We start from the raw sequence: 20,895 nt of genomic DNA on the forward strand, positions 1-20,895 counted from the left end.
TCTAAATCAAAACTAACCGCTGTACTCAGAAGAGCACTGCCTTCTGTATGTCCACAGGTGTTCTGTTGTAAAAGCGGTGCGCTTAGTCTTTATTCAAGGCAGCGAAGGGAATATCCAAACGGTTATGATGTCCACAGCTGTCACGCGGTGCGCTTAGTCTTTATCTAGAACAATGTACCATTACCATATCTAAAGTTCCTAATAAAAGGGATCATCTATACTGTTTTTATACTACCCTCTCAACAAATACATCAGTTTTAAACAAAAATCACTCTGTTCATGTACAATATTATTTATTATAATGTATTGTAGTGTACCGGTACATTGTTTTTGCATTATCTTTCATTGTTGGATGGAGATAAAGCGACATTGGTGTGGTATTAGTGTTTTCACCGGAAAATGATAAATAATTTAAAAATACGGTAAAATTCACGAGGAATAGCTTTTGTTGTTGTTGCTGTTTTTAGATAAAGGGATATACACTGTATTATAAGCTTTAGATGTTCCCTTCGCCATCTTGAACAAAGACAAAGCGCTGTGGACATCATAACCTTTGGATATTCCCTTCGCTGCCTTGAATAAAGACTAAGCGCACCGCGTTTACAACAGAACACCTGTGAACATACAGAAGACAGTGCTCTTCTTTGTATAGCGGTTGGTCTCGATTCAGAAGTATAGGGATAAAACAAAGAGACCAAATTGGTTAAAAATTCATTTATTATGACTAAGCTACTCATTTGGAAATGCTATCATAGCTTGATAAGCATATCTATGCCCGACAAACAAAATGACACTGAAAAGGTTTTGCCACCTCAGGTGGTACCAATATCTGGCCTAGCCCATGGACTATACCAGAAAGAGGGCGAATGATGCTGACTTTGTCATGGTTTGCCTAGGTTACTTGCATTAGTAATTAAACAATATTGTTGGATCAACAAGGCGCATTGTGTCATTTGAGGAACAAAGATGGCAGACAATCCTATATGATTATGTCTTTTGATAAGTGTTATTATGTGCAAACCATTTTTGACAGTTGTGGCAATATTGAAACCTATAATCTTTCTGTGTACTCATGACTGTCATCAGTGCTTTCTCCTTGTCAATGGAGACCAGTGGTTTATCGTATTTTCATTTTCATTTTTTTTTAGCTTATATGAATTATGAGGCATTGCCATATGATATAAAAATATATGTTTGTATATCTATGTACAGCTGTAGGCATGTGCCTATGTGAATGTGTGTGTTGCATGGAGAACCTATGCTGCACAGCACAGGGTGTCTCAGTAGTGGTTAGTCATATTTTGGTATGAACCTACACGTGGGCACATGTTTAAGATAGCAATGTCAAGGACATTCATGTTTTCTCTGCCACCATTCGGTTATGATATCATGAAAAGGACATTGTGCAGTGGGGGCAGCAGACATTGTTTCTCCTCCCCAACCATCTGACACAACGAAGTAAAATGCAGGCCCCAACATTATCTACTCTGTTGATATATTTTTTTTGTTTTTGTTTTAAATGTTTGTTCACTTATAACAAAATTTTGATATTAATAGAGACAGATGAAACTGCCTATCCTTAGGACTTTGTTATAATGGGAGTCAACTGCTTATATTGGTGCTTGGAAACGGCGGGGCGATAATATTGACAATAACACTGCCATCTGTAAAGCAGTGCTAAAACTGATGAAGAGGCTGTCCTTGCCATTTAAGATGTAAATTTCTTATTCCAGATCAGTGAAATGATGAATAATGCTGCCCATGCACATGCAACGTTTTTAATGCAGGAAAAAACAAAAATCTTTCAGGGATTGAAATTCACACAATAATGCATTGAGCTTTTTAATAATAAACAAGTGTTAAATTTAGCATCCACAGTATGGCTGACTGCCACCAATTGGACTGGTGCATAAAATACACTGCCATTATTTTATAGCCAGATATGCCAGTTTTCGTTATAAAATACTGTATATTGAATGGTTATACTTGCTGTCAGTGTGGCTGATATTGTGTCAATATGGAGCTATGAAAACTTTACTGTTGAAAATAAACACTAAATGCATTTAAAAATATATCTGTGAGCAGATTGACTATATTCCAGTTCAAATGGAAACAAGAGAAGGATCTGTTGTTTATTGATTAAAAATTTTGTTGAATTTCTTTTTCTAGAGAATATCAATACAGTATACAAAACGACCTGGAAATGCTAAATTGACCTGTAATTCATAATCAACCATGCATACATCGTGCGCTGTTACGTTGTTTGTATTAAAGAAATTTCCCTTGGGAAATTTCATAGCCCTTGGAAAATTTCATAGCAGACAGATATCAGTGATCAGAAATCAGTCTATTTCGCATAAGAGAATCAAGACGAACAAGGAAGACATCACTTGCACTTGGATATTTCTGTGAATAGATTGATGATATTTATTCTTTATATGTCACATTTAATTAGTAAATGTTGAACAAATCCATATCATTCAGTTGCACCATGATGATATCTGAAGTGTAGTAAGTACTCCCTCTGTTATTTGTATTCATAATCATTTGTATTGGAATACCTTGATACATTTCGCTGTAATTTCGAATAGATATTTACATAATGATTCTCTTCCCCTCTACCCCATGTCCTTACTGTGATAATGATACAATGTACTACTACTCTTGGAACTGCTACTTACTACTAGTATTATAACTGCTACTACTACTTCTAAGAGCGCCTATTGCTGTTATTACTACTGAAACCATTGATGATGATAACAATGAATACTGCTGCTATTACTACTACTGATAATAATGATAATTTTGACGCATAATGGCATGGGATTACACTGAGTTGGAGATTGCTGTAGCAGCCAGAATACACTTAGGGTTCTTATACAGTGCACTCCCGTTGTAATGAACACGCTTATAATGAAATTCAGGTTACAACAAAGTAAAAATTCAGGCGCTAACATTAGCCGCTCTATGTTTTTTATCATTTATTTTGTTTGGTTACAACGAAATTTTGATCAAACGAAAGAAACCTGGCAGTCCCAAGGACTTTTGTATATGTTAAAGCTGCAAAGCAGCCTTTATTAGGAACATGGAACGACAACAATGCAGACTTGAATTTTAGTCAATTTATTGAAGTGCATTTACCCAAGTGATCGATTCTTAGCAGTGGGATGAATTTATTATCATTATAGGTATCGGTGGCTTTGTATGAAAATAAGTGTCGTTATAAAAGAAGTAGACTGCTGAGTTCAAGTTCAAAGGTTTCTCTTATCACTGGAGGTCTGAGAGGAGTGTATGAAAAGTCGTGATCAATGAGTAATGAACTTCAGTGGGTTTTTTTTTTTCTTGTACATGTACTTAAAGGTGTAATAACATAATTGCACATGAGTCTTGAGCAAGCCTCTTCTCTGAAAGTGATTATGATGAGAGTTTCATTTTGTTTGCTTGAGTGTTACAAATAAAGCTTGCCGCAATTTGAATCATACTATTGTCCTTTCCCTCTGGCTGATAATGACTATATGTCATGATCTGCAACGGGCAAATGTTAAACTGTACAGAGTACCAAGGAAAACGGGATATTTCGAAATTCTTTGACTTACTGCTTGTTTAGGAAATGTTTACCAGAAGTTGTTATTATGTGGCCTATCAACACTGTTGACATGTCAATGAGTCCTTGAATACTTCTTCATAGGATATCGAATTGTTGATTCATGCTGTACTGGCATTTGTTTTTCAACAGTGTGATATGTGTCAGATGTCCATTTCCAGCCATCTGACCATGTGCTCATGTGTCGTGATGTATTTCCCAGGTTAAATGGTCATATGGTTATCTAATGTCATATTACTACTCAACATAATGTCGTACGCATGAACGATCAGTTCTGAAGTGTCACGTTGCCATCCAGAATGGAAGTAAAATTTCAGAGTAGGACACATATTTTTGTATGGTTATATTGTACATCAACAGAAGAGTAGTGATTAAAATATGTGACTTTTTATTGCCAATGAATAGACGGAAACAGGTGGTCATTGTGTCAGCGAGAATTTCTTGTGTCTCACATTGTGAAATATTTGAAGCCTCATCAACTACATGTTATAAACCAATGTGTATTTCCCCCCAGAAATTCTATTTTTACCCAGAAATTCAACAACCCTTGTCAGTTATGCCTCTGGCAGTTCTCAATTTACATTCCTAAAAAGCCTTGCAAAAGGCTTCTGAGACCATTCCCTAGGCTGGTTAATTCCATTCCCGCACTTAAAAAATGTTATGTCTCAGCGTCTTTGCAAGCACTCCTTACCCAAGCAGTCTATCACACAATTTATTCAAGCTATGACTGAAACCATCGGTTGCACCGTTCCAGTGACTCAGTCATCCTGGTTAGTGATGAAAAGCCACACAAATTCTGTGCTAAACAGCGATGAGTCTACGCTTTGATATGAGTGAATGTTCATTCATGATCATATTTGCGTGTTGAGTGTACAGAGAGTTATATCATGTTTGATATATCATGAGCACTTTTTCGGCATCCACGACACAGGCCCACAAGTAAGGGCCCAAGCTGGCCACAATCGGCTTGCGGTCCGAGTACCCTGCAGAGTGATATGAAGAAGAAAGTGCCGAAGGACCAGCTGGAAGCCATAGTGACCTGCAGAGCGATGCCTAGCTGCCTGAAGGCCAAAACTGTTGCAGGAAGCATCAGAGCTCCGGCCATAAAACTGGACAGCGCCGCCATGGTGTTGGCCGAAGAGAGTGTTGATATCGCATGCTCACTTCTTGCCGATCTGCCAACACCTGAGGCGCGCAGGTAGGCCACACCATAGTGAAGCGTGAAATCGACGGACAGTCCGACAATTAGCGCTAATATTGATGCTTCAAAAACATTGAGCTCCCACCCGGCACAGACCAGGCAGGCCACTGTGGTAGCGACAGCGCCGCCTATCGAAAGAACGACGAGCACTAATATGACGAGGTTCTGGGTAGTAAGCAGAACCACCACAGCTGCAATGAGAATAGAGTAGCCTAGGGAACTGACTGCACCGTTTGCAAAGCTGAGAGTATTATCCAAAAAGTACGGTTGTTTTTCACCGATTGTGACAAACCAGCCGCTCTGGAGCCCAGGCGGAGCTGACGCAACTTGTGAGGACACCCAGGACGAGGCATCATCCCAGAATATCTTCGTCTCTTTGTACTCAAACTGCTCCGGCACAGAGCTTTTAAACTGCACTATGAGAGCCGTAATTGAATTATTTGCGTCGAATCGTGGACCGGACATCACCGATGAGCAGAATCCTGGAGCACAACGGAGGGTCATTAACTTTTCGGTGCACTCCTGGAACAAGTCTGGTGGGTACGGGAAGTCATCATGCGTTTTACCACAGCAGGGAAATCGCCAGGCCTCTGCGCTGCCGTCCGCACAGGGTTCTTCCAGGAATTCTTTGAGGGACTCCACGAAGCAGTCCTCGTACACCGAGTCTTGGTAGAAACTCTGGTTTCGTACCGACGAGCAGAAGGCAAGGAGCCACTCCTGAGAGTCTGGCTGGACGAGGTTGAATGACTTATCCATCACCAAATAGCCGCGATCGTATGGGTCCCAGTGATTACCGTTATCAATGGGAACCACTCCCCAAACAACGATGATCGGGAGATTGGAGGGTTTTGCCCTCTCGAAGTCAAATTCATCCATCAAAACGTACTCATACGTCTCGAGAGGATGGCTGAGTTGGTATAGTTGGAGCCCTCCTCTTGTCGGGAGAGTCAGCCGTGGGAAGAGAAATATAACGACGAATGAAATGACAATGAGAGAGGAAAACAAGGGAAGCCATAGAAATCGCAATTTGAACACACTTTTAGGGAGATGCACTCTGAATACTCTTTTGAATAATCCCTTTACGCGACGTGACCATTCAGCCACCAAAATTCGAATTCTGAAGTTTTTGTTTGTATCGAGTCTGGACGAGGTAATACAGATCCGCTTGAAATATCTTTCACCGATCATAACGGCAGGCGGGAGCCAGACCACAGTCAGGATATAATGAAGCAAAATCACCATTCCCGCGTAAATCCCAAAGACTCGGACAGTTGTCACGGAGCTTGTGGCAGTAACGAATAGTGCAGAAGCACTAGTAAAACTTGTAACAAACATGGTAGCGGAAGCTTCCCCGAGTGTCTTCTGTACTACGGGCCACGTGAACCCTACTGGTGATACTCTTTGGTTCTCTCCTAGGATGTCGTGAAAAATAAAGGCGTCGTCTGCCCCGATCGCGATCACCAAAATTATCGCTAAAAGCATCATGTAGGGAAAGAATGTAAAGTCAAATACTGCGTAGTGAAAAAAATAACCTAGGATGACAGAGAGTGCCATCTGTAGCAGAACCATTACTGTCACGAAGATAGACTCCATGTACAGCCAAATTATGGCCGTGACCACAGCGCCCCCAATGCCAATGTAGACGAAGTCCGTATGAAGGATGTCGGAGTAGGTGGTAAGCTTGACCCTTAAAATGTCCACTCCGATGCCGAACACTGTGGTTGTGCCGTCGTCCAACGTTCTGCCGTGGATATTTTCGAGGAAAATTGATCGAACCTCTTCGGCCCCTTCGCTGAGGGGATACACATGAAGTGACATTTGTAAATTGATTGCACCTTTATTTACTACATCCGAGTCAAACTCACTAGGCGTGAGGTAGAAGAAGATAGAGTAGATTGCGTCCCATTCAGTGCATTCCAGAGGTACATCGACGCAATTTCTGGAAGTACTGCAACCAGCCCGTAGCTGTCCTGAAGAATAGAAAGGAGCACAACGCAACAAAAGCTCGTTGACGCGATTAACGTCTCCGGGTGTGATGTCATAGCACGAGCTCTTGTTTGCAAGCAGGGCTACATAGTTGGCCACGGACCAGGTGGCGCAGCATGATCCTTGCCCGTCTAGTGCGCACGCCGCCTGAAAATGTGTAGTGTTGCGGACAATGACGTCATCATGACGGCACATAGAGATGAGACTTTCAGGTGTTAGCAATTGGGATTGCGGGGACGATGGTTGAAATACTATTCGAAATCCGTTGGCAGCTGGAAAAATATAAATTCGAATCATAATTCAATTTCAGTAAAGCATGGACGCATTCCAATTATCGATAGGCCCTATAGTGCAAATGTATAAAAATATATGACGCTGAAAAAATTGGAACGTAGCATTACTTGTTTTAACTACTATGAGACACATGTATACATGAATGGATAAAATGAGTTACCATGTTGCCAAACAGAAAGCATTTTTCCTGCTAATGATGAACAACATTTTAGAGTCCGCGCCACCATGCAGCGCATGCTCTTTTCCTGTTCACGAAGTCGCAAATGCGCATGATCTCCTACGCTCTCTCTCTCTCCTATGCTACACTACAGTCGTTTTGTAAGGTGAAAACAACAACGAAACATTCAGAAATAATTGTAATCACATGCATGTAATGATAATGATAATAATAATAATAACAACATATCACTTATATTGCGCCATATCCACTCTGCAGAGTGTTCAAGGAGTATCCTTTTGAAAATCTTTGAGTGATCCTTGAGGTCACTCAAAAAGTAGTGAAAATAAAGATTTTCACTCAAAATTCACTCCAAATTCACTGTTAAGTCACTCTTCTTTGTTATTTTTTCCTTCAAGAGTGAACATTTTGACCATAGGCCTACATTATTTTCAACCATAACTGACAATGCTCACTCTCCACACCCGGGGAGCATTCCATAACAGTCAGTTGCGAATTTAGACGCGCACATGCTGATCAACCGACATCCTCATCCTACCCGTAATACACATTACAATGAATACCTGGATTTCCACAAATGTTGACGAGGTCGATCCTTGTGGACGGTTGTTCGGTGGGTTGTTCGGAGGGTTGTTCGGAGGGTTGCTCGGAGGGTCGTTCGGAGGGTTGTTCGGAGGGTGGTTTGGGTTGTTCGGGAGGTGGTTTGCCCTTTGACGAGACGGGCAATGATGGCTGTGTGAAGGACTCAATGCTGTCGCTGGAGATAGACTGGCTGAGATTCCTCGGCGAGATGGTCAGGATGTCATCATCTTTCCTCAGGAGTATCTCAAGGGGAATAAGGCGGTTTTTAATCTCTGTCCCCCGGGACTCGATTCCCTGTGCGATAGAACGATAAAAATCAGTGGGAAGAAATACATGTACATTTAATGAATTTGAAGATATACATGTACATGTATAATTCATAGGGATTTGTGCTTTCAAAGGGAAATAAAAGTAGTTCTTGTAAAAGAAAACCAGCTAACCCAATTAATCAGTCAACCAATGCGTTGTCGAAAGAACAACCGATATGTAATACATGTATACATTGTATGTCTCCTGTATTCTGTACGGGGAGTAACTTGTTACACAGACAGAGAGATAGATCAGAGTGTTTTTTCCCCTTTCCTAAATCCAAGCGTGCACTAATAGACGGTTTCGTAGTTCCACAAGGGTTATTTGTACCAACAACCATATTGGTGTGGTAATCATCTGTATATAGTGTAATTATTCTTTGTACATCCACCTGACAGTAAGCGTGCATTGGTAATATTGACAATAAAGTTTCTTCATACGTTCAATGCAAAACAATGAAATTAGTATGCTTTCCTATACAACCGTTATTGACAGACAATTCTTGCCTCCTGCTCTGCGCAAGTTCATTCTTTGTTTGAACATAAATTCCATATATTATTATATGCATGGCAAGCGTATTATGCAGTATGTCTCTTAGAAACAAGTGAAGTGTCTAACGAATTGAGAAAAAAAAGAAAGGTAATTTTTCGAAATGTGCCCATGACTTAATTACAAAATGGCTTATCTGTCGGAGCAACCGCTCAAACCACATTAGCTGCACACCGGGTACAAAAAACGGGTGCACACAACAGTTGGGGTGTAGTCCTTGCGCGGGCGTTACTGATATAGATCGCATATATACGTTGTATTGTGCACGTCTTGAATCCGATTAAAAAAAATCAGCTCCCTGATTTAAAGCAATACAAACACACAAAGCAGACAGGGATTTGCTTCTTTAGATATCAGAAAGCAAATGTGCGGACGGATGTGTGAAGTTATTACTAACTGACATGAGAGAGAGAGAGAGAGAGAGAGAGAGAGAGAAGGGGGGGGGGGGGACAGACAGAAATACCATGGACCCGACGTATAGGCCTACACACAGCCGATATAGAATTAGATAGTAAGGAGCAATGACAGAAACCTTACTTTAATCAGCTGTCTTTCTGCAGTCAGCATGGTTAAATGTACAAACATGGCCGACAGGTAATAGGTATTTTTGATTTGGTACCTACGTGTATGTTATTGCTATTCAAACAGACCTTTAAATCTGAGATAAACAAATTCAAAAGGCTATAAATGGTGGCAGGGGTCAGTGAAAAAAATAAAATAAAATGTTCGTAGTAATGGCATTGATTTCTCGCATCTATACCTGGGTTGTGTGTGTGTGTGTGTGTGTGTGTGTGTGTTTAGGAAATGAGCATGCACACACAAAAAAAAAACCTCGGAAGAACAAGGTGCATATTGTAAGGTTATTTGGTTAATAGTACTCATGCCACCGAGATTAGTGATGTCACTGGCTAAAGGCATAGGCGGGCAGGGGATTCCCCTGGCCAAAGACGGATGTCACGAATAAAACTGACTAGCCAGGGAGCGAGCATTCACACTGGCAAAAATCGAAATAAAACTGGGCAGTTTCAAAAGAATTTCACTTCTGAGGATAGTTTTTCCTATTTCGGTTTTCGCTTACTGTATACCGGTATACCGGTACTTTCCAGACACTTCCGACTAAAAACGGGAATGTGCCAAAAAATTACAGTGTAAATGCCCCCCAAGGATTGATGTTTCGCCAAAAACTTTTATATCAGTGAAAGTGAAGGAATTGCTGGGATTTGCTTGTAATTTCACAGGACACCTTGCATGGAAACAACACGAACAAGTCACCCTGCGTAACACAATGACTTCCTTTCGGAAAATTTAGTATAGTATATAGGCTTGATATAAATATTGAAAGAACTCACTGTTTCGAGAATTATTTTGAATTATGTCGTTTATTGGATATATGGTTAGCTTATAGTGACATCATTTTGTTTGAGTTTGGAGTTTGAAGTACTTCCTTTTGCAAGTTTTTTTTTTCGCGCGACAAATATAATGATAAAGGGTTTCTTTTGTGGGTGCTGATCATTCTAATATTTGCTGTGATGTGATAGTTTATGATAATTGGGGTAGGGCCTAACAGCATACACTATGGACGTGTCGTACGTGATCGTTTTGATAGTCTCTGTCAAACCATTAAAGGGATCGTATAGTTTTGGTTGATACTAAATTTTAGGTTTCTAACATTTTGGAGAGATGATGAGAAACCTCTTACGATGAAGGAGCATGGAATCCCTTGAGGAATTACACGTTTTCGATGACAATTAGTTTTGAGATGGCTGAGATAGCCAAAACAAAGCAATCCTAATAAAAGGTGGGACTCACATTTTATTACGATCGCTTTGTTTCACTTTGATTTTGGATGTCTCGACCATTCAAAAAACCGATTTTCATTAAATAAACTTTGAATTCCTCTTTAGAATGGTATGTTCTGTACTATTTCGTAGGTAGTTCAGTCCTCATCTCCACTAATACTATACCATCCCTAAATATAAGATATTGAAGATCATCAGAACACGTGTTAAGACAGCATGACTATTAGTATTGTGTTCTGTAGTCTAACATGACAGGAAGGTTAATACACTTTATTGCACCAAATCATATCTGTTATATGAAAGAGAGAATAAAGAACATTATATATGTGCCTAGTTACGAGTTGATGTCTGGACTTTTTAGGTGACTCAATCTAGTATATTGGGCCTAATAAATTTGTTATAACGTTTTGTAAATTCCCAGCATTACACGTTGACGTAATCACCACGCGCATATTTTATAACACCTTATCGCGTGTATATATTTCACCAAACTTAACAATGTGACTTAATGTTACGTACAGAGTTCACCTTCTGCATGCTTGCTGATAATATACATCAGAAGTTTTACTGCTTTCTGCATTTAGGACCAGAGCTCATAACAGGTTTGGTCCTGCGTGCCTACACATGCGTCAATATCAATACTCTTTCTTTTTTTTTAACCGATTAGGAACATAGGATAAGTCTACAGATTCTGGCAAAAATTTATATTACCGTGCTGAGGCAAGAAGACAAGCACAATGTCAAATTTCAGTAACTTTTCTTGAATAAAACTTTCATAAAGATACATTGATCATTTTATTTCATTTCATGTATTTTCATTTCCAACTGGAATGCTTTTGCAGTAAAACATTTACACAAACATTACGATAGTACCCTGTAGTGCAAAATGTACTAAAGGAAAGTACTGCAAGTGGAGATGCGATTAGGCTGTATGCTGTGACGCCGCACGAAAATACCGAAACCACACACACACACACACACACACACACACCGCACACACGATTTAGAATGCATACAGCCGGCTACACAGACTGCTCGTCCCCAGGTGACAGTATTGATAGTGAGCTTTAGATCGTCGACGTGAACGCTAAGACGACGCTAATCATGCAAAAGATGGTGTTTTCTACACCTGCGCGATACACTTGTTTCCATTGTCCAACCAGAGAGGCTGCGTCATCTTAGCGTTCGCGTCGCAGACCTAAAGCTCGCTGCCGTCAGAGAACAACATTTTTTAAATCTTTTTTGAGTTATTTCATTTCCAACAAAATTCATTTTACATATACGAAATCAGTGCAGCTCATTGCATATAGTAAGGGAAAATATTGTCTCAGGAAATACAATCATTGTGACTTTACTGTTTCATGGACACGGTTCTCATAGCTAAAGCTACACGCTCTCAAGTTTATCTACAACTTGTGATTAATAATACCAACAAGAGATGAAGGATACATACTAAAACACATACATGCACACAGTAAACACACACACACACACACACACACACACACACACACACACACAAGCGAACACACGTGCATAATATAACTTTGAGTGATAACAGAAATAGATAACTGACAAGTTAAAGGGATGGTACAGTATTGGTGGAGATGAGAATTGGGCTTTTAACGTTTTGCGAGATACCAAGAAAACACTTATGAAATAGTACAGACCATATAATTTTAAGAGGAATTCAAAGTTTATTCGATAAAAATCGGGTTTGGCATGACTGAAACATCCAAAAACAAAGTAAAACAGAGCTATCGTAAAAAAGTGTGGGCCCCACACTTATTAGAATCGCTCTGTTTTGGATATCTCAGCCATTTCAAAAGCAATTTTCATCAAAATAAACCTTGAATTCCTCATAGAATTACATGTTCTTTCATATTTCATAAGAGGTTTCTCATTATCTCACAAAAAAAAAATGTTAGAAACCTGAAATTAGGTCTCAACCAAAACTATACGATCCCTTTAATAAACAAATCATGCACTGTATACGAAACTGTGATTAAAGTTGTAAAACGATCTACGTAAGCATTTCTTCTTCTTTTTTTAAAATCATAATCACTGACTTACCACTGAAGCATCATCAAATTTGGGGAACCCGTGCTCTATGACGACGAAAGCACCAAGTGACATCACGATGACGAATTCCAACAGACAGATGAAGACGGGATAGTTCCAGTAGGATTTCGCCAGTCTTTGCATATAATGGATGCATGAAATGGATATATATCAGCCACATGTAATTTCTTTTATCTTTCAATTACATGGCACATCCTCAACTGCTGATTTTATGCGGTAACAAACAATAAAAGGAGGAAGAATGTTTCAAAGAAATTTCGATAAGTCCGTGTGTGACTTGCGTAAAAGTGAATCTTTAAAATAATTGTTAGCAGGAATTAGCGCAAAACGTAAAATATATGAAAATACTAAATAGCGTAAAAAAGAAAAAACGTCCTCGTGTGTGTATTGTAACTTGAACGCAAATGGTCATGATATATTTTCTATCATGTATGCACTTTGTGTTATGTATGTGTGTGTTTGTAGGTGTGGGTGTGTGTGTGTTTGTGTGTTCTGTTGTTGGTATTTTCTAAGGTGTTTAATCAGTGTATTGACAATGGTCTCTGACTTTCAAAACCTCGGCAGAAAGTGATACCAGAGTACCAGTTGTGCCATGAAATATCCGATTTTCCTCAAACTTTCACCAATGTTTTCTAAGAATATCGTTGCATTCACTCAATCCAAATGTGTATTTGGGCTTTTATTCCCAATTAATATTGGCATAAAAAGAATGTTTGAAATCGGGCATGATTACTCGAAAAGAAAAACTAAAAAAGTCCCAATACAGAACACTTCCAGTTAGCATTTACAATTGCTAAATTCAAAGCTGCTATTGCAGTAAAGTTTCAATTCGCTGACAAAGTTGAAATTCGAAGTTTTGCTATTTGCAAGTTAAGTCCTTCTTGCCCGATATCTATTTGTTCCAGGTAGTATATTTATATGGAGAGCTGTACACTCCTTTCACTATTAATCACCAAATTTTGCTATTGCCGTAAAGTGTCAAATATTCATAATAAAGTAAACGCAAACTCCCAAGCTGTCACCGTAAACTTCGTGTCAACGGCAAAGAAGATATAGCGCAGACTCCCGAGTTATGAAGGGTTTTACAATTAACAATAAATCTGCTACTAGAAACGTAAAATTTGAAATTGAAACTCGAAATTCAGAAACACGCAAGGCTAGTCCACTCATCAGCTTGAAGCCCTAGTTGCCACCAAGGTAGACCCTTACCGATTACTTACAGTATGTATTAACTTTTCCTCTGGAAGTGATATACAAAATGTATAACATACGGCCAACCCAATACTGTGAAGAAGGTGTTGCCAGGCCCTTGTGGAACTCTACACATGTCAAGATCATAGCTTTTCTGTAAATATGGTAAAGCCAATGTCAGCCGGTGTTCAATATGACGATAAAATTAAGGCAATGCAAGGAAGTACACTGCATTTATGGATCAAGTAAAGAATAGGGCCTATGATGGTGAAGTGTCTGTAATACTTACGTAGCCAAAATCGAGAACTTGCGTCGTTGTATACCAGGTCCATCGATTTCGGGTGCGCCGGCATTTAGGACGGTGGGAGAAGGAGGGGGAGGAGGGGGTATCGAACTGGACACCGATGTAGGGAGAGCCATGTTATCACCTGATGCAGTTCACGAATATATCGTAACTATACACGAAGACTCGGTTGCGAGTGCAAAGGCCCGCGCATTATTTGCTGCACCTGTCAACCTTGACAGTGCGCATGCTCTTCCTCAATTTCCTTACTCCTCCAGAGGTATAGGGTACAGTGGCAAGAATAAATCATAAGTAGCCGGATGTTTGTTCTGTGCGGCTTTTGTACACGTTGTGATGTCAAAACGCACCACCTCTTAATTGTTACGCCGTGAAATATCTGCTTTTGGACCATCCGAAGTAGAATTTTAGCCCCTTTGGTGCGTGTGTCACTTTATTGACAACTGATGTGATCATGATGTTATATTGTGTCTTTTGTGTGATGTAAACGACACTAACGTTTTATTGGCAACTGGATGTGAACTCTGAAAAGGCAGCAAAGTTTTTTTTTCTTATTCATATATTCTGCTATCACTTGAAATTCTGTTTCATCATAATCATATCTTTGAGGGTTCACTGTGTGTGTGAGGGTTGGGAGCGTCCATGTGTCCGTCAGAGACAGAGTGCTCCGGTGGAGTTCAGGGGCAGCAGGTGCTGTGCGGACTTAACTTACCGGACGACGGCAAGTAGGAACGGGGAAGAATACTCTGGTTTCTTTCGTTAAAACAGAACACAAAACTTGGCATGCATAAGGAACAAGCGAAGCTCACCAATTTCATGATTATTTGTTTCGGGTAAAACTACATCGGGTAAAACGGCCTTCGAACTCCTCTCGCCTACAAGACGTCTTGGTCGCTTGTAACCGCTGCAGGCTGAGCTCTTGTGTGCGCAGCTAGATCGCTGTCCGCACAGCAGAGTGAATGAAAGATATCTGTCTGTTGTGTGGGGCCGACCATTACCGACTATGCATTTAACAAGAGGCCACTGAACAATTAGAGACACACCAATTATTGGTCCACTCTTATCTGTCTATTGATTTCTTCAGCCAAGAACATAAAAAAAGTATTTCTGTGTGTTTGAAGGGATCACCCTAGGTATACATTTGGGCATTTTTAGAATGGAGACATTAAAACACACACACAGATACACAAAACAAACATCCGGTCTTGTTCGTAGAAGTATACTTGATGACAAACATGGACAAACACAACATAACACGATGACAATGTGCGTCTACTTGTGATCAAAATCATGCTTGTTATCTAGTTTGCCCTCTGTCAGTATGTTTGTAGGTAGTGAGCATAAAAGCTCTAAAAAAATCTCGGCAAGGCGTTAGGAGTTAGTGAGCCCTCTGGTGTTCTTGGTATTATATCTCTACGGATCAAGCAGATCAACTCGCCACGCATGTGTCATAAATACATTCACACATTCACACACATACACGCGTTCATACTTAGATACATACATACACATCACAGACATAGATTACAGTAATATTCTTTCCCGTATAGTATGACATACAGTGTTGCTATCATCACGCAAAATTTACATTGAAGTTACCAGTAAGGGAAGCGCAGTGGCGCGAGCAGGTGCATCAGCACGTACAAAACTCAGAAATCTGCACATTTAGATGAATCATTCTGCCCCCCCATGGAAAAACGCAGTATCTACATCCAGCTCCGTTTCTCAACAACCGAGATATTCACCATTTTATGTTTTTGCCAAAGCCCCTGGAAAATATTATACTCTTTTGAAAAATTTCTTCATTGTGGAATTTTAGTCTATCTAGCTATCAATTTTCCTGGAAAATATCATTTTGTGTTTTTGTTTTGTTTTTAAGTTATTAATGAAAATGTAGATACTTTGGGGAAACCCCATGCAATTGACTGCTTTCCCCAAGGAAAAACGCAGTATCTACAATGGAACGAATTTCCCCGAGGAAAAACGCAGTATCTACAGCGGAATGACTAGGATTAATCTTCTGCCATAATGTATGAATGTTACGTCTATACATCATTGTACAAGTATTCATGATGCACCATCCTCAACCTCTGGCCCTGGGGGATGCATCCTCCATCCCCATTTATGCCCTGATTACAGAGCAGGCTTCATAACAATAGCATTAACAAATAACAGATCGTTCTTGGAACGTTTTGCTTACATTCCCAGACCTATCTTGCTGTAACGTTACGCGTTTAATATGAAGCTTGCCAGGGCTGTTGATGCTACATGGCCTAGCCGCTGTAGCGTTTCTCCCTAGTTGAGGTGGCGAGGGTGTTAGGGAACAAACGCTATCGGAATATTTACTATTATCATGCCCTAATTAACGCTATAAATAAACTCTAATAACAAACAGGCTCAGCCTCTGCTTACCGTTATGAGCAGCTGCTCCCGTTTCCAAGTGCAGGTACAAGGTAGTGAATACTGTCTTGCAGTAATGTCAGTGGCGTCCCAGGACCGGGACGGGGGACAGTCAAGGTGCGGGAAATGTCCTTCAAGTCGTCTGTCCTGGGTCCGTCTGTCTCTCTGTCCCCAGGTTACCCTCCACGTGAACTTTCCGTGCGTGCGACCGGTGCGTGCACACACGTTTGTTGGGAGTTGTGCTGTCCGTCAGCCTGTGCTGGCACCAAAGAGATTAAAATCTCTTTGGCTGGCACATACGCCGTTTACCGGAGGGTGCGCGGCCGTATGGCCAAGCTCCATACCATAGTGTATGCGTGGCGACGGACGGTGCTACACACCGGTGAATCTAATTACTAGTATGTACCGCGGCACCGGTATTGGCTTGTATATTCGCGGTGGCAGATATATTATCGCCGACCGTATATATGTTATATACTCCTGGTGGCCGATATATTATCGCCGACCGTATATGTCATATACTCCTGGTGGCAGATATATTATCGCCGACCGTATATGACATATACTCCTGGTGGCAGATATATTATCGCCGACCGTATATGATATCTACTCCTGGTGGCCGATGTATTATCGCCATCCATACAACCAAACCGAGTACCGAGCACGGAGTTCAACCTGTCTTACTACACTGCTAACTAGCATCTAACCGTGTTAGAATACTAGATCTAGATCTGTACAGTCTAGGCTACAGTCTGTCTAGACCAAAATAAATCTAAATCGGACGTCTGGACCTAGATCGATCTAGACTAGGTCTAGTTTTTATATCGTTTATTCTAGGTTGGCTACGTAGCAGGCTACACGAGTCTACAGCCTCAGGCTATGCACTAGAACCTTCTATACTCACAGAAAAAAAAATAGCCTAACGTTAGAACTGCAGAAGATTTAGTCTAAGCCCTGCACGAGACAGGACTCTTTAATTAGAAAAAAAAATAAATCTAACTGCTAGAACCGGTCTAGATCGAAGTGACATCCGCTCTCTACACGCTAGGCCTATTCCTTCTGTATTGAACCTAAGTTTGTTATGTCATGTAAATTTGTAATGTAACTTTTTTACTTGTAAGTTGTAGCATGCAGCATGGAATCATGCATGCATTTTACGCAACCCAGTCTCACTAGGGTCTAGACACTGTCTAGATCCGATAAGAATTAAAATACAACCTATTCTTAACTGTCTCTATTTTGTCCATTTACCGTGGGTACCTATTTTTCACATAATCTATTTTCAACTAGATCGCTGTCTATGTAATTTTAAGACGGTATGGTATGGAGTAGATAATTGAACATTGACACTTCACTAGACTTAGGAATAGGATTCTAAGTGGTTAAGTTTTAGTCTTAGACTTCTTTCTTAGTTTTATAAACAGGCCTGCCCTACAGTAGGCCTATTCTAGTCCTACACTACATATTTCTTTAGACTTTCGGAATACGGACCCTGAAAGTTCTGATTAACGTTAAGTCTACAAACGTTAGAAAAGAGACGCAAGACTCAAACGTTACTGTCTAACAGTTAGACAAGTCTTGGACTTGGACTTGGATCTAAATATAGGGTCTAACATGTTAGTACACTGTATAACGCGACGTTTATCCGATACAACACAAATAGATCTATTGCCTTTCGACGAAACTTTCAGATTTGGAGCCTGAGGAATTTTAGGGTCTAGGCCTATCAAAGTTACTTCACAACAAGTTAATATTGAAATAGTACGGAAGATGTTCATCATCGAGGTAGAATATGAAAGAAAAGCTGACCGTTAATCACACGAAGCGAGGTAAACATGCATTTGTGTTTAGAACTCTACCTCGCTTCGTGTGACTAACACGCATTTGTGTTTACCTCGCTTCGTGTGACAAACGATCAGCTTTATTCTTTCAATATTGAAATAGTTTTGAATAACTTACTCATTATCTGCAGATAAATTTTTCTTGAGGGCTAGGCTCACGAGTAATTTTCCCCGCGACAACATTTTGTTTTAATCCAAGTACACACTCACACTGTATGCTGACTAGCCGGCCGGGCCCTGTGCTGACCGCTGCATGCTCAGTGCAGCTAGCTAGCTGCAAGCTGTCAGTGTTGTGCTGTATTGTTTAATGTGCACTCGGTTAGTCTTAATCACACACTGTGTTTTATATTAGGATCACGATCTCATCAAAATATTTACTAATCAGTATTGTTTCGGCTAGATATTTTGAACATTATGTCTTATTATTGAGCAAGTATATCTAAAGAAAGTAATTTACGTTCAAATTACAGACCAACCGGCAAAGTATTCACATATATAAATAACAGTGTCTGGTAATTAAGACTAGCTTTGTAGATACTGCGTTTTTCCTTGGGGAAAGTGCAAGTTTAAGTGTAGATACTGCGTTTGGCAGTTACGGAAAAGTAGCTTTCCAAACATTTTTTCAAAAATCTGAATATGTCATATGAAGAAGGATTGCCCACTGACTATATTTATGCAAAAAAGTGAAAATCGCCAAAAATGTTAGATACTGCGTTTTTCCTGGGGGGGGGGGGGGGGGGGGGGCAGCATTGTAGGTTTCTATAGGACATCACTAGACAGATGTTATCTTCCATCAAATACAAAACAAAACGAAATGAACCATGCTTGGCATACGAGTGTGAAATTGATTTCTTATTCCTCTTACCTTATTTATTTCGTATGTTGTTTGTAATATTCGGAATGGAAATTCAATCAAAATGATTATGGTTTTAATGTCATCCTGCCTGGCGCTTTCAGAAAGAAAATATCATTTGCACTATCGATTATTCAGGGTTTTTCACAACTTCCCAGCTAATGTCTTGCGGCTCTTGCTCAAATAAATTTTTAGAGCTAATGTTTCTGCAATAATCGGTTTTCTTACTTTTACTAAAAGATAACACTCTTTCTAGTTTGTAATATGAGCTGCATGATCATGCATGTTATCAGTGTATATTGTTTTATTAGAAGCTAGGAAAACTTTTCTACTCAAGTTCTATTGAAACCAGAGGGAAAAAAACTATATTAATGAAAAGTTTACAGATTTTTTTTCTCTAAAGAATATCAGTGTACAATATAAAGATACCCGAGAGTTGGTAAATTCATATAGGTGTAATCAAAGTTTAATGTGTGCATGCGTCGTGTGCTGTTGCGTTTTATATATAGAAATTTCATTGCACATGGACATAAGTGATCATTTATTATTTCACGTAAGAGAATCACGTCTAACAACTCGCATGCTTATATGAATGGATCGGTGACATTCATTCTTTAGCATCATATCATATTACTAGAACTGATAAATGTTGAACAAACCCGCATCATTTAGCAGCGTGATGGTGTCGGATAGAATTATCTTGATAAGTATTCCCTCTGGCTTTTGTATTCATAATGATTTGAACTGGAATACTTTGATCTGTTGATTTAAATAACCTCTGATGTTTTCATAATGGTTCTCTTCCCCAGTACCATAAAATTATGATGTATAGTGATAATACTGAAAATATCAAAAATAGTTCCAATTTTTAAAAAGGGTAATAGGGAAGAATTGAATAATTACAGACCTATTTCTCTTTTGCCTAATATATCTAAAATATTAGAAAAGATAATATATTCTCGAGTTATAGATTTTTTAAATAGAAATGACATTTTGTCAAAATATCAATTTGGATTTCGCAAGAAACATAGCACAGCACATGCAATATTATCTTTCACTGAAAAAGTATCTCGAGCAAGTGATAAGTTTCAACATACTGCAGGAATCTTCCTGGACCTCTCCAAGGCCTTCGACACGATTAACCACGACATTCTTCTTTATAAACTTAATCATTATGGTATACGTGGGAAGGCCTTGGAGTGGTTCAGAAGTTATTTGAAAGACAGAAAACAATTTGTTTGTATAAACAATGAAAAATCTTCTTTGCGCTCAGTTGATTGTGGAGTTCCACAAGGAAGTATACTAGGGCCGTTACTTTTTATTATCTACATCAATGATTTTCCCAAATCTTCAAATGTTCTTTCTTTTATATTATTTGCAGATGATTCTAATCTTTTCTTTTCTCATTCAAATCCTCATACATTAGTTGATGTCATGAATATAGAATTGAACAAGATAACGCAATGGCTAAGAGCAAATAGATTATCGCTTAATTTGCAGAAAACAAATGTGATGTTGTTTAGTAATACCCTTGATAAATTGCCACATGATATAATTTTTGAAAATGAAGTGATAAAACAGGTTTATTCTGTTAGATTTCTTGGTGTAACTGTAGACAGTAAGCTTTCTTGGAAACAGCATATAGATTGTATATGCCGCACTATTTCCAGTAACATAGGTGTAATTAATAAAGTAAAGTTTTGTTTTTCTGTTAAAAAGTTGCTA

At 39.4% G+C, this 20,895-nt stretch overlaps 1 protein-coding gene across 1 annotated transcript; it reads right to left on the reverse strand.

The window, feature by feature from the left end:
- Positions 1-4,484: 4,484 nt before the first annotated feature.
- LOC139720784 (protein dispatched homolog 1-like) lies at positions 4,485-14,195 on the reverse strand. Its single transcript, XM_071632125.1, has 5 exons — positions 14,065-14,195; positions 12,576-12,699; positions 7,827-8,139; positions 6,338-7,063; positions 4,485-5,737 (listed from the first exon to the last, which is right to left on the reverse strand). Exons 1-5 carry the CDS (start codon positions 14,193-14,195, stop codon positions 4,485-4,487), a joined length of 2,547 nt encoding a protein of 848 aa, XP_071488226.1.
- Positions 14,196-20,895: the final 6,700 nt, after the last annotated feature.

This window comes from Diadema antillarum, unplaced genomic scaffold (assembly GCF_040938485.1).
Source record: "Diadema antillarum isolate AM-2024a unplaced genomic scaffold, OU_Dant_1.0 scf00000133, whole genome shotgun sequence".
In the NCBI taxonomy this organism is placed as follows: Eukaryota; Metazoa; Echinodermata; class Echinoidea; order Diadematoida; family Diadematidae; genus Diadema; species Diadema antillarum.

Bases quoted from the DNA above. Each gene is read 5' to 3' on its own strand.
- LOC139720784 (XM_071632125.1), bottom strand. From the start codon at position 14,195: ATGGCTCTCCCTACATCGGTGTCCAGTTCGATACCCCCTCCTCCCCCT. The intron at 12,700-14,064 runs GTAAGTATTACA...TTATATGCAAAG, and splicing joins AAGTTCTCGATTTTGGCTAC to ACTGGCGAAATCCTACTGGA. The intron at 7,064-7,826 runs GTATTCATTGTA...ATATTTTTCCAG, and splicing joins CAACATTTGTGGAAATCCAG to CTGCCAACGGATTTCGAATA.